Here is a 14,102-nt window from a genome sequence, read left to right as displayed (position 1 = left end):
GGACTACGTCTTTTAGGTTGGTGCACAGAAAGATGAACAAGATGATTGAACAATCGCAAGCGTTTTGTCAAAGTTGTATGGACGAGTTCGACGAACCAGGAGACGTAGTCAAAACTGGCATTCTGAACAAACTTGTGATCGACTCAGAGTAAATTGGATCCCCATTATCACCTGGCGTATTAGCTCTGGACTTTGCGTGAGCTTAGCAGGTATTATTCTACGCCCATCCTCTGCGCGATTGCGAGACCCTTCTGGCCTAAAAAAGAACCCAGGAGATCAACTGAAATCGTGTCTTTACAGAGTTCATCTTTCCGCACCCGGTGGAGCTCTGTCAAAGTGGTATGGCTGACGGTGAGGTAGAAACAACCAGACATTTTCTTATCCACTGCACAGCTTCCACAAGAATGAGGTTGTAACATCTCGGTAGTCATACCTTTAGCTAACCAACAGACATAGCCAAAACTGGCATTCTGAACAAACTTGTGATCGACTCAGAGCGCTTCGTTGATTTATGAGGGTCTTTATGACTAATTTTGTAAGAGTTCTAAGTAACACAAGGGAGCGGCTATGAGCTTTCTAAGTGAGGTCCCAGTTAGGATGGACCATTTAATCTGACCTAACCTAACCCGCAACGTAAAAAAATCCTACAAAGAAAATATCAAAACAGCCTCCGCTTCTTCATCGACAAGGAGAATGGAGCCATGTGTAGAATTTCACGCAAATAAGGAAAGTTTACTTGGGCGTGGCCAGAAACGGTTCTTTTACTTGGCTCAAGCAGCTCTCGACTTCCGGTCTTAGACCAAGTATCCTTTAGGTAGCCAAAAAACATCCGTTTGAAGGCGAGCTAAAGTGAGAAGGCGAAACATTCACTAAGGTTGTGTGCTGGGTTTGGGACCCGCCTCGTAAAAAACACTACCAATGAAAAGAAGAAGAACCTAGAGTATAAAATTTGAGTATGGAATTTGTTTTGGTCAGTTGGAAAACTGGAGATACTGAAATCAGAGTATAAAAACATTGGGGAGAATTGTTGACGTCTCAGTTAACCTCTCTCATATTATTGCTGTGCTTTTGTTGTTGTTCCACAAATGAAGTGTAACAGAAGCCATTGCACTTAAGCAAATAAAATATTCGCAGATTACAAGCGAAATCCAAGAAACCACAATACAAAACCAACATATTTTGTGCCCGCGGCTCCCGCTGTGGCACGTGGCGCCTAAACACCACATCAGACAAAGACTGCCGATGGCATGATTATGCGTATTTATGGCTACCGTTATAAAATTAAAATTTTATTATTTATCATCTGAGCCACTCACTGACTGCCAGCTTAGTATTAATCGAGATTTTCTTTACCGCTAAAACAACAAAAAAACAGAAATGGCCGGAAGGGGGCAGAACCACAAGCAATATGCAGGTAATAACGGTTATTACGCAGCAAATCACCTGTGGGTTGGGTAATGAAGAAGCATACATATTTACACATTTCACTGTGGGCGTTCTCGTGTAATAATAACGGTCATTAGCGGAAAAAATGCTTTATTTAGCTTATTAAATTCACTGATGTGTACATAATCGGGAGAAAATTTAAGTGATTTTTAAAAGATTTCCATTGCTTGAAATTAATGCAAATTTTATGGCGGTGCAAATTGGTTAATTGGGTAAATCAAACTTTGTGGATTTTTCTGCAATTTTGCCTAAAATCAAACGCAGGTGGGAAGTGAATATTTTAAGACACCTTAATTAGCCTTTGAAAGGATCGGATGATTGCTTAATTGCGGTTAATTGGGGGTCATTTGAAGTGTTAAGGACAGTGAAAAGTATACACGAGATATGTTTCTTTCAATATTATTTAGTAAATGGAAAACAAAGCATACATTTTTCGGTAAGTATATATTATTATCACAGATAGAAGTTAACACTCCTAAGCCTTGCATATATCCTTAACTTTTTTTACATCAAACGGGAAGATAAGAACGTTCAGATAAAACTTAAAAAATCTTATCTTACAATTCAAAATATATATTAAAAGTATGAACAATATATTTATTTTTTAATTAAGGCATCCAAGAAATATACTGATCATTTCTCCACTTTAAATGTATATCATGAACGAAAGTACTTACTAGCTATCACCTACCTAATACACAACATATTCAACTTTTCCTTAAAAAACCTCCCATCTCTCGAAAAAAAATATAAGTTTTTTACCAGAAAATAATTTGATATACTTTCAGCCACCGAAAAATATATCCTTTTCAGCAGAAAATCATTTCGGTTTCCATTAGCTATATTATAAAAATTTCATTCACTTAAAATACTTTGAATTCTACTCACATGTCTTTCTAGTAAACTCGGTAGATGGTCGCTTGGGCGCCTCTCGGGATCCATGTTACGATAGAAGGCAGTAAGGTTGGCGCCCAGGCGTATTGTCACTTCATAACGAGTTTTACCGTTGCGTGCTGGAAAAGAAAGATTAAAGTTGGCATTAAGACTGAGCTTAAGTTACAATAGGAAATAATATTCAATGCTTTTTAGAAAAGGAAAGAAAAAAATTCAGGAATGAAAAAATTGAAAAGAAACATTTTTTCAAGCATACATTTTAAAACTTTGAGTGAAAAATGAAATATTTGCTTCTTGCAATGATTTTTGAGTACATTTTCGGAATATCGTAACAATGCATAATAATCATGTTATGGCAAACCGCGCGAATATGGTAAGGTTAGGGTTAGGTTTCATGGCTGATCCAAAGATCGCACTTGAACTATATGCAGTCCTTTAGAAAGCCATAAACGTAAAACTCCTGTTGTTCGGACTTAAGCGTCTTTTGGCCAATTAAACTTTCAGAAGGATATCTGACGAAATGGGTGGGACTTTGGTGTCCTGAAGTCAGAGGACTATATTCGGTGAGATGCTCCACCTTTTGTCAATGATTCATCTGCAGCAGTACAAGGCAAACGATAACTTTTTTGCTTTCTCCTCAATGTCAGACTTCTATGAAAGCTTCCTATCTAGAAATGGCTCAAACTAGTTACTTTAATGTATCCGCAGGTTGCAGCCGGATGCTTCCCATGTGCTGCAGTGGTTCCTTCAGGGTTTTATATTTCCCAGTAAATAAAACCATCTTAGTGTTATTAGAGATAATGGAACGACCACGTCCGTCCGCTCAATTAGTTACGAAGCTAAATTACCCTTGGGCCAACGTGAACACGGTACTTAAAAGCTTTTTACATCGTTAGCATAAGCAGTCACCCGGCAGGCATGACCCTCAAGTTTAGTTAGTAGATCGCTAATAAGTAAAATCCATAGAAAAGGAGAGAGGACTCCACCTTGTAGGGTGCTCAATTCCATCCCGATCACTCTGTCAGTACTTGAGGTTTGATTCAATAAACGGTCAAGAGCTGTTACAATTAATACGATAGTATCTAGTATACAAGTATATACCCGACTTATGTATAGATGAATGAAGGCCAGTAAGAATGTGTTTTTATTTCAACTTATAAAATCTGTATATATTTATTAGGCTTTTGTATAATAGTTTCACTTTCAACTTACCACTAATTTTACTAGCCTTTCGCAGTGTGATGCCTTCACCGCCGCGATCAAAGTCACATTCTTTATGACAATCACTCGATGTGGAATTTGAAGTGCAACCTGGTTATAGAGAGAGAAAATAATATTATTATTTAATTTCCTTATGTGGAAGTATGTTGTAAATAATATTAACCAACAACGTTCAGCCATACACAATACTCTGAATTATCAAGTACTACGAGAAAGTTGTAAAGATTTCTCAGAAAAGAAATGTGGGATGATAAGAAATAAAAAAAAAAAAACATTTTTTTACTTGGTACTCTGGTATTAAGAAATAGTTACAGACATTTTAAATATCATACAATTTCCTACAAAACATATGAAACGAGATATTTCTAAAAATGTCAGAAGGGAGATTTAAAATTTTCAGTCTTATATGAAAAAAATAGAAAACTGCAAGGCGGAGGACCTTCCCGTTACACCATTAAGAGCTCATACATTATGAGACTTTCTTATAGGTGTCTAAGAATCTATTTTTCACCTCTGTATAGTCAAAAATCATTTGTTTAAAAGCGAGATGAAGTTAGAAGGCGAACCTTCTCTCCCCAGGGTTGTGCGCTGGGCTTGGAAGAAAACAGCCTCAGATGATTGACCACCTTTTGAGTTGAGGATTACGATTAAAGGGCATGCACCTGGAATTTCCGGTCCCTTAATTGGCTGCTGCCCAGCTGGTTGATGTCCTCATTAGAGTGAAATGTCAGCTTTCACCGCCGTCCAAGAAATGCGATGGACGAGACAAGGACTGAGGCGAGTAGGTCCTTGTGGCATTCACCACAGTTGTCATATAAAGGACCTCAAATTCGATGTTGGATTCGTGGAGGAAGAGAAACTACGTCACCGCTTCCCGGCATTCTCGCCGGTGGAAGGACGTCTAGCCGCAGTCAACATCAAAGCGAAGTTCATCAACATATCGCTGATTTGCTACCACGCTTTAACGGAAGATAGGGACGATGTGACCAAAGATTACTTCTATAAGCGCTTGGAGCGCATCTATGAGAGCTGCCCATGCCACGATTTCAAAATCGTGTTTGGCGACTTTAACGTCAGGTCGGGAAAAGAAATTATATTTGGCACAACGGTCGGTGAATTCAGCATCCGTGATGAAACATCCCCAAATGGGACTAGTCGACTTTGCAGCTGTCCGAAATATGTATGGTTATCTGTGGTACTAAATTCCAGCATACAAAAATTCCTCAAGCTACCTGACTGTCTCCGGATCGAAAAGCCACCAACCAGATCGATCATGGACAGAAGACACGTCTCCAGTGTTTTAGATGTGCGTGCGCTCCGAGGTCCTAACATCAACTCGGACTTGGATGGGATACATACCGAGGGTTAAAGAGGGAAGCGCGACGCATCTTAGTAATACCTTTACAAATTTCGATATAAAGAACTTAAACTGTATTCAAAAGCTCACATTCTAATTGCATATGCGCAGATTTATCACAACAACTAAATAGCTTTTCCAACCAAGTTCTCCTACATCATGCTTACACAAAGTAACAGCCCACGCACACTATCAGGAATCCATAAAAAATGTTTTCCAAAATTCAATTTGATGCGATAACCTGTGAAAATGTTTCAACAGTTATTGCACAATGTCACAACAGCCCTTGCTGCAATCGAAAATCTGCCACAGCGTCAACTGAGCTATGGTTGCCCCAAGCGTGCATGACGATGCTCACGTGCAGACACATTTATTGATGCGTGTGTGTGTGTCCATATGTGTGAATAAAAATTTCAAGTTTCCTTAGCAACAGCAGTGACACATTGCAGCTGGCAGACGTTAGTAGCAGCGACATGTGTGGCAAGTAAGGAAGTAAGCAAGCAAGCAAGCGAAATTGCTGATATGCTTTGTTGTTGCATTTCTTCTACAAATGTTTACATACACACAAACTTATATAAAACACACTAGAGTGCTGATACAACTACGCTTGTATATGTGTGTGTGTAGACAGTTGAAAATCTCACATTCTAAGCGCACTCGTGTGCCACTCCTTGCCAGCCTTTGCTGCATGCTTGCCGTGCTTCGCCTGCTTGTCAAGTAGTTGTACTGTACAATGCTTTCTTCTCACCGACTTCTTCAATAGGTTTTTGTTGCTTTTGTTTTAATTTTTCTACTTCAATATGTTGCGTACGTGTTGCCGTTGAGGTAGATTTTGTAGAAGTAAACGCACATATACACTCGCTCTCTTACGGCTGCTTCAATGCACTGCTTAACCGCGGCTTAAGCGCTCAAATAGTCGTTTTAGTTTGTGTGCTTCTTGCTCTTTTGTCTTTCTTTCTTGTTTGCCACTTCTATAGTTACCTTCTTCGCCACTGTAACGTGTCATTCGTGTGGCAATATTTCATATACAATCGCTTTTTGTCAGTTGCACTCATTCTTTAACAACTCACTCAAGTGTACTAAGGTGTTGTTATTCTAACGGCAGATTAGTTTGTGGTATTCTTCTGTTATTTTTTTTATATGTGTGTGTGTGAAACCGCAAAGTATTTGTTTTTGACACAGAAGTGTCTTGACGCCTGCGAAGCCACCAGGGTGTTTACCCTTCATCCCTTGACAGGGAGTACTTATACCTGTATGTACTTGTGTATATATTTATATACATAAATCAATGAGAGTTTATGCTATTCATCTGTCTTTGTCAAGCTCTCAATTAATGATTTTAGTTTTTCACTATCTAATAATAATATAATAATAAAATTTTCGAAGACCTTACTGTTCGAGCTTATATGCTTTTCGAGGGAAACTAATGTCTGTATATCCACGAATTAGTTCGACCTGAAATTTTGTAAATATCTTTTTCTCTACATATAGTTGATTATTTGTCGGATTTACTGTTATCGGTCTAATATAAGTTATAGCTACCATACATATAAGTTGAACGATCAAAATCAAGTCCTTATTTAGAAAACTTTTTTCGTTTTACGGGATATCTTCTTAAAACTCAGCATGGATTATTTCTAAAAAAAATGGGAGAATACCTGAAGAAATGGTTCATATCGGATCCCTATATCGTCTAGATGCAATACAAACTGGTCGATGAAAATCAAGCCCTTATAAAGAAAACTTTTTATTTGACGAGATGTCTTCTCCAAATTTGGTCGTATATTGTAATATAAACTAGCAATAAAATCTCATTAAAAAATTTTCGTATCGGATCATTATAGCATATAGCTGCCATACAAACTTATCGATCAAAACTAAGTTCTGATATGGTAAACTTGTTCGGTTGACGAGATATATTCACGAATTTTAGCAGGGAATACTATTCAAAGCTAACCTTTATTCTTCATATAAATTAATAAGATCTGATCACTATAACATATAGCTGTCATACAAACTGGCCTATAAAAATCAAGATAAAATATCCTTTCATGCTACAAAAAATGCATTTATGAAGCATATTCAATGCAGCCAAAGTTCATTTGTTTTGGTTTGCCCTAATTGTGAAGAATTATGGGGTCATGGTTTTCTATTTTACAATTTGCAACACTACACTTGGATCTCTTGCAGACTTTTCGATACCCAAATAGCACAACTTTACATATTAAAATTTTGTTAGCTTATAATAAGTGTGTGCCTCATTAAAAAACTTTGCAGTATCTCGCCATAATATCCAAGGAATTATTATAGTAAACTGTACTCCAGCTTTTATTTAGCTCTTAACGCCATTAGTGGTGAAAAAAGCGAAAAACTTCAAAATTTGGCCATTTTATTTACTGACCAATCTGCTTATGTTAAGTTTTAACCTATCATAACCATTGCGACAAAACTCAAAGGGGCTTGGAATTGATGGTATACGAAGTAGAGCAGCAAAAGAAGCTAAGTACGAGTATAACTCTAACAGACAGCTTGTTCGTCAAGATGTACAACGCGTGTATAATAGAAGACCCGTGGAAGGCACAGCGTTTTGCTCTACTCCCAAAATCAAAAACGCAACCTGAAGAACCTTCATCTTATCAACCTTTGTGCATGCTCGACACGATTAGTAAAATGTAGGAAAGCATAGAAAGAGACCGTTTGGAATTAGATTATTAGAGGACAATACTGCTTTATAAAAAAAGAGGTCCATTAGTAACGCATTAAGTCAAGTTGTTGATACTACGAAATGTTCAATAAGTGGTAAAAGATGGAAAGGTGGCTATACTATCTCAAGTGGAATACTGCAAGACTCGATCTTAGGCCACCTACTATAGAGCTTCTGTACGACAAGGTGTTAAAAATTCGTCAACCAAAAAATGTAAAAAACAATCGCATATGTGGTTGACCTCAGTGAGTGGTAGCAGTGGCTAAACAACTGGATGACATTCGGCTCAATTGCAATTAGAGCGTAAATGATCTGCGTCAATGATTGCTACCATGAGTTTGGAGTTGGCTGAGCAAAAAAGGGAAGCCATGCTCATATGCAAAAGGAAAGTAGAAGAAAGGATATCACTCACCCAAAACGCAACATTATTTTCCGACGTATAGAGAGTACATAGAAGACTCCGAGGTCATATTTTTTTAATGCTTTCGTTCTTCAAATGTAAGGGAAAAGTTAGAAACTTCACTCTGTGGTTGTTTTTCGTTGGAAAATTTTACAGCACTCATGTGTCAGTCCTCTGGTAAATGGAATACTGTCAGCGAAGCGTCAGCACTAAATATGATAAAACGAAGACATAAAGTACATCAATATCAAACTATCTATACCTAAGCACATTTTGACCCTAGTACCATTGCCTATGCCATTTGTAACAACTTAAACTTTAACGACATTGAAATATTGGAAAGTTGAAAAAGTCTTTCCGTATTTCTTATCAAATTTTACCTTTTTTTACTAAAGTAATAAATAAATAAGCAAATACAAATAAAATCCAAAATACGCAAAGACTTTTTCGACAACCCAATATTCTCCTTCTGGCATTAATTTAACACTCCAGCAGTCAAAATAGCAAATACAATTTTATATAAATATAATAGTAATATTATTGGACCAACCCAAATGTATAAAAACAATAAAAAGAAACGTAAACTATTTTTCCAATATCTTGCCAATAATCACACCAACATATTTTTAAAGAAAATAAAGTCCTAACGACATTTTATATTTCTTCGATATTTTTTTGACATTTTTGCCTTTCACACTTCATTACATTACGCACGCATACACACACAAGCGCATTTATGCGACTACATAAATCATAGCGAATGTTACGTAAACTGAAAGTATGCTGTAAGCTACGTAAGTGTTGTTTTTGCCATGCCATAAATCTTCTTATGCACTTCAGCGAAAGTAAACAAGACGACAGAAAAAAAGATTAAAAGCAAAAAACTACAAGCACATATATATTCATATAACTGCGTATATACACATAAATACATAGTAAAGAACGTTGACTTTTACGCAGCTCAGCTTGAGCAAAAGGAAAAAATAATGCCGAAAGTATTAAAGTGTCTTAAAATTTAAAATTTGACTTTAGTCCATAGACGTGCTGGAGCTTACGGTTGTACGACGAAATGTGCCATGAAAGGCATTGCTGTGCGTAAAAGCAAATATTTGCACGCGTGCGTCATTACCACGGCGTATACGTAATATTTTGCTTACACACGGCGTAAACGTAACATATATTGGCTACATGGCGTATACGCAACATACAGCCGAAGCGACTGCACGCACTCGAATTCACTTGTTTGTATATTTCATTAATGCTTAATTATTTCCTTAATTAAATAAACAACAACAACAACTTCGTAATGCCCCAGCCGACGTTGTTGGTCAGCCATAGCCATATTGGTGGCCGTTGAGCACCGCAACGTGCGCACTGCGGTAATGTATGCGTCACACAGCACCAGCAGACAACTGACTACAGACTACTGCGCTGACAGGCGGCAACAATGCGCGACGTATGCGATATTTCAACGCTTTGGCAGCTGCTGACTGCCAACGACAGCGAGCAACATTATCCGCGCGCTTGTGTAAAGCCAATAAATTTCAACTACAACAACAAACACGCGCATTGTGGCATAATTTTACACAACAACAGCGACTTTAATGAATGAAGCAAGGCTTGTACGGAGATGAGAAGACATCTTAACAAACAGAATTGGAGACGCTTACGCAACTACTCAGGCATGGATACAGTTGTAAGTATATATAATTATAGTATGTATGTATATATGTATATTTATATTTATGTATGATATACATATATGTAAGTATCTCAGACACGCACTTACCCAATGTCATTTCATTTATTTCCGGTATTTCGCATTTGGTGCCCTTAAAGCCGCTCGGACAATGGCATGTAATGGCCGCATCGCCAATGTGTCTGCAAAGAAGAAGAAGAAAAAGTGGCAAGCGTAAATGAAATGTTTACGAAAAAGCGCTCATTATAGTTGAAATATGTAAGCGCAAGCGCGTAAGCTCGTATACTTATGTAAATATATGTTTTTAAAGCCCCTACATGGGACTCAGGCCACTCGCCTTCCTTTGCATGTATGTGCATGTGTGCACTTGGCTTATTTATCTGCCTATAAAGTAGGTTTTTTCGTGGTTATCTCTTTATATTAACCAATTTTCTTCGCCTTTGTGCCAATGGGATTACAACAGTTGTGGTTCATTTGCTAGCGCGCGCCTTGCCATATTTTTAACATTTTTATACTCTTCACTTTTTATTTTCTTATTTTCATTGTTTCAACGCAGTTATTTAATTTCCGCACTTAAGTGAATTATTTCCCATGTTGTTATTGTTATTGCTTGTTTGTTGTTAACACAAAGTACGGAAATTGTAAATAAATCAACAATTTTTTCAACAGTTTTCCACTCAATTGTGGTTCGTTGTACTCTGGCTGGTTTATTGCTCTCACATGCTTTTAAAGGCAGTTTTTGTTGTTATTTTAAATGCAGTTGTTTAAAGAGTTGAGTAGTGATATGGAAAAAGTTGTTTTTGGTTTTAGAAGTAAATTTAATTTTTATCGAAAACTAAAAACACGGAAAATTACTCAATGCTTGTATTATACTGAGATTGTGTTCATTGAATTTTTGATAAACTGACTATAATATTGAATGTAGTTTCTGCGTCTTGTTTTAGTTTTTGTAAAATAGAATCCTTGTGTTTTCTATAAATCTATAAGTATATCATTTACTTTATAATTTCTTCTCAATCCACATTAGAGCGTATACTTTTTTTCCTTAAAATTGCGTATGCGATTAATATTCTACGAATTATTCTGAACATACTTGTTTAAGAGACTACGGGTCTATGAAGTTGGTTTAGACTCAGCGGTTTTTAATGCGACGTTTAAAAAATCTGAATAATTGGCTGTACGGGAGATATGTAATAGTGTAATTATGGTGTTGAGTTGTTTAGCCGAAGAGCCCGAGGTCCATGTTGTCGTCTTTAATATGTAACATAGTTGTCTGACCAATTCCGTCAAATATTCAATAGAATATCTTTATGCACATATGTACGTATAAAATTTCATTCGGATATTTTAGAAACTGATGAACCAATTATTATGATTCCTAAAACAACTCGCCTAAAAATCGCTCCCTCAGAACCAGTTTTAAGCTCTTAGTATCTTAGACAAAGTTGTCCAAAATCAAATCCATAGAACATTTTCCACATACGCAGTTAGATTTGAAAAGACTATACTTTTATTTACCTATTTTGTAATAGATTTCCTGTTATCGTTACCACTTCCATACTTCTCATTCTGTCGCTTGAAGAACATACCTTAAACTTATATCAAATTTACAAACCAAAAAAATACTTATTGCTATTGAGGAACAGGTAGTGTTGAAAATACAAACATAACACAAAAAGATGGTATTTGTGAAAAAACCTATAACGGATGATCCAAGTAGAAGTACTTTTCCGTGAGTCGCGTGAAACTGTCATATTATTTTCTATCAGAAGTGTTTGACATTTCATTAAGAAAGACTTACGCCTGAACAACGTTCACAAATCGTTCCACTTTATTACGAAAATTCACGTTCTGTAAAGAATGTGTTTCGCGCGCTTCTCTCACCTTATGGTCAAGGTCTACTGAGCGTACTATTCGTAACACCATCACCCAGTAAAGAAAATATAGCAGCTGTAGCTGTGAATATACACGAAGAGCAGCAACTCGAATTGAGGTATAGAACGACTTAGCAAATTCTGTAAGAACTAAGTTGCTCGATCTTTGCAAGCGACATCGCTTCGCTCTAGGGGCTATTGAATAGTTCCAAGAAGATCCACCATTTTCAAGCAAACTTTCGTTCAGCGCTGAGGTTCATTTCTGGCTCAGTGGGTATATAAGCAAGCTATATTGCCGGATTTGGGACGAAGAGCAATCTGAAGGGATTCAAAGGCTGGCATTTCATCCTGAAAACACAACTGTTTGATTTGGTTTGTGGGCCGGTGGAATCGTCGGTCCATATTTCCTCAAAATTGATGCCGACGAGAACGTAACCGCAAATGACGACCACTATCGCGCCATGATAACCGACTATTTGATGCTTGAAATTGAAGCTCGTGATTTCAGCGACATTTACTTTCAACAATACGGCGCTAATTCCCACATTGAGAAAACTGTTTGGTGATCAAATAATTTCACGTTTGGGGCAAGTCGATTGAAATAAATAATCTTCAAAAATAAATGCCAAATAATGGTTTGTCGAATGATAATAAATATTCCTTATTAGATTTGAAGTTTCTCTGTTTATTCAGTGAAAAAGTAGGGAACCTTGAAATGGATCTCAATATATGTACGTATGTTGAATCTAAAATGATTTGACATATGTATATCTGAAATCAAATATATTGTATTTAGCAATTTCACTGACTGAAGTGGTAAAATACGATTTATTTCAATGTTAGCCTCACATCTTGAAGCATCACAGATTTTTCGATTTCCTTGACGACAGTTAGTTCAAGACTTCCTCTAAATACCATTATTTGATTAGAAACAAAAATTTATATAAAATTTATTTTATACGGAAATTGGAACCACATGAATCTTTGAGCTACGGGCGTGGACAAAATTCATAGTATAGTAAAACTAGCTTTAAAGGAATACGATATTATAAAAGCAAAATGCAATGAAAATTTAAAGAAAATGCATTAATTTATATAAAGAAAATTCAGAAATGAGTTTCGTAATATATTTTATATGTATACATAACTTCAAAGCCAAGGAAGAAGCTCAGCAATATGGCGTATTAGCAAGTTACGCTGGTAGTAGATCGCCTTAGAGTTGTTTTGCTGAGAAGTAATCAAGAAACTATACTGTTTAATGTAATGATTACAATAATTACCGGTAGTGATTACAGTATTAATTGCTGTAATTACCGTTAATAATTATAGTTATCATTATATTAATTAGCGGTAATGATTACAGCTATTATCAGAAATGCTTAAAATAATTACCAGTAAGAATTACATTAATTATCAAAAATTATTACAATAATAACTATATATGTAACTGCGTAAGCGGCTTCTACGCCAATAAATATTATTATAATTATCATTAATGATTACATTAATCAGCGAAAAGTAGATTAATTAGCTGCTATGACTATATTGTATGTCAGTAATGGTTACATTAATTAACAGTAATGATTACAGGAGTAAGCACCTATGATTATAGGAATTATCAAACACCATTACAGTAATTATCAGTAATGATTACAGTAAGGATTATTAATGATTACAGTAATTGTAAATAATCATTACTAGAAATAAGGCGCCAATTTTCAGTAATAAGGACATTAATTTTCAGTAATGAAAGATCTTGACTTAATGAATGTCAGTAATGATTACTTTAATTACCAGTAATGATTACAGTAATCAGCAGTAATGATTTTAGTAATTATCAGAAAAAATTACATAAATTATCTGTAATGATTACAGTAAGTCGTTAATGATTACCGTAATTGTCAATAATGATTACAATAACTACCAGTAATTATTGCCATAATTTTCAGTAATAATGACATTAATTACCAGTAATGAAAGGTCTTGACTTAATGAATGTCAGCAATGATTACATTAATTATCAGAAACGATTGCTGTAATTACCACTAATGATTACAATAATATTCAATAATGATCACATTTATTACTAGTAAATATTTTAATAATTTTCAGTAATAATATCACTAATGAAAGAGTTTATTTTATTTTTTTGTTCTTTCCTTCTTTCTTCCTCTTCGTGTTTCTCATCTTCAATATACCTTTTCGTTTTTCTTTTTCCCATGTTTCTATTCTACAATTCCTTCATCATATTTATTACTATTTTCTACCACTATTTCTTATACGTTATCTCCTACCTTCCCTCTTTTAAATTTTTCTCTTCTAAACCAATAACAATCCTTTACTTCAATGTAATAACACTCACCCATACGTGGCATCAAAAGCCCAAACTTCATATGTAAATGTGTGTTCTCCCGACTCGAAGCAACCAAAAATCAAAACGAATGGAAATTTACAGCTGCCAAGCCATATGCGCACCCAACACACGATCACTGCCAAGAGCACTCAAA

General features: G+C 35.9%; 1 protein-coding gene across 1 annotated transcript in view; it reads right to left on the bottom strand.

Moving 5' to 3' along the window:
- LOC109579481 (uncharacterized) overlaps positions 1-14,102 on the bottom strand; it is a 319,803-nt gene that overhangs the window by 279,467 nt on the left and 26,234 nt on the right. Inside the window, exons 3-5 of the mRNA XM_049446659.1 lie at positions 9,812-9,903; positions 3,553-3,651; positions 2,335-2,459 (exon numbers count right to left, since the gene is read on the bottom strand). Of these exons, the coding sequence (XP_049302616.1) occupies positions 2,335-2,459; positions 3,553-3,651; positions 9,812-9,903 (316 nt within the window). The remainder of the gene's footprint in view (positions 1-2,334; positions 2,460-3,552; positions 3,652-9,811; positions 9,904-14,102) is intronic.

Source organism: Bactrocera dorsalis, chromosome 1, assembly GCF_023373825.1.
Source record: "Bactrocera dorsalis isolate Fly_Bdor chromosome 1, ASM2337382v1, whole genome shotgun sequence".
Lineage (NCBI taxonomy): Eukaryota > Metazoa > Arthropoda > Insecta > Diptera > Tephritidae > Bactrocera > Bactrocera dorsalis.
Note: the sequence above shows the minus strand (reverse complement) of the source record. Positions and strands in the feature narration are given on the sequence as shown.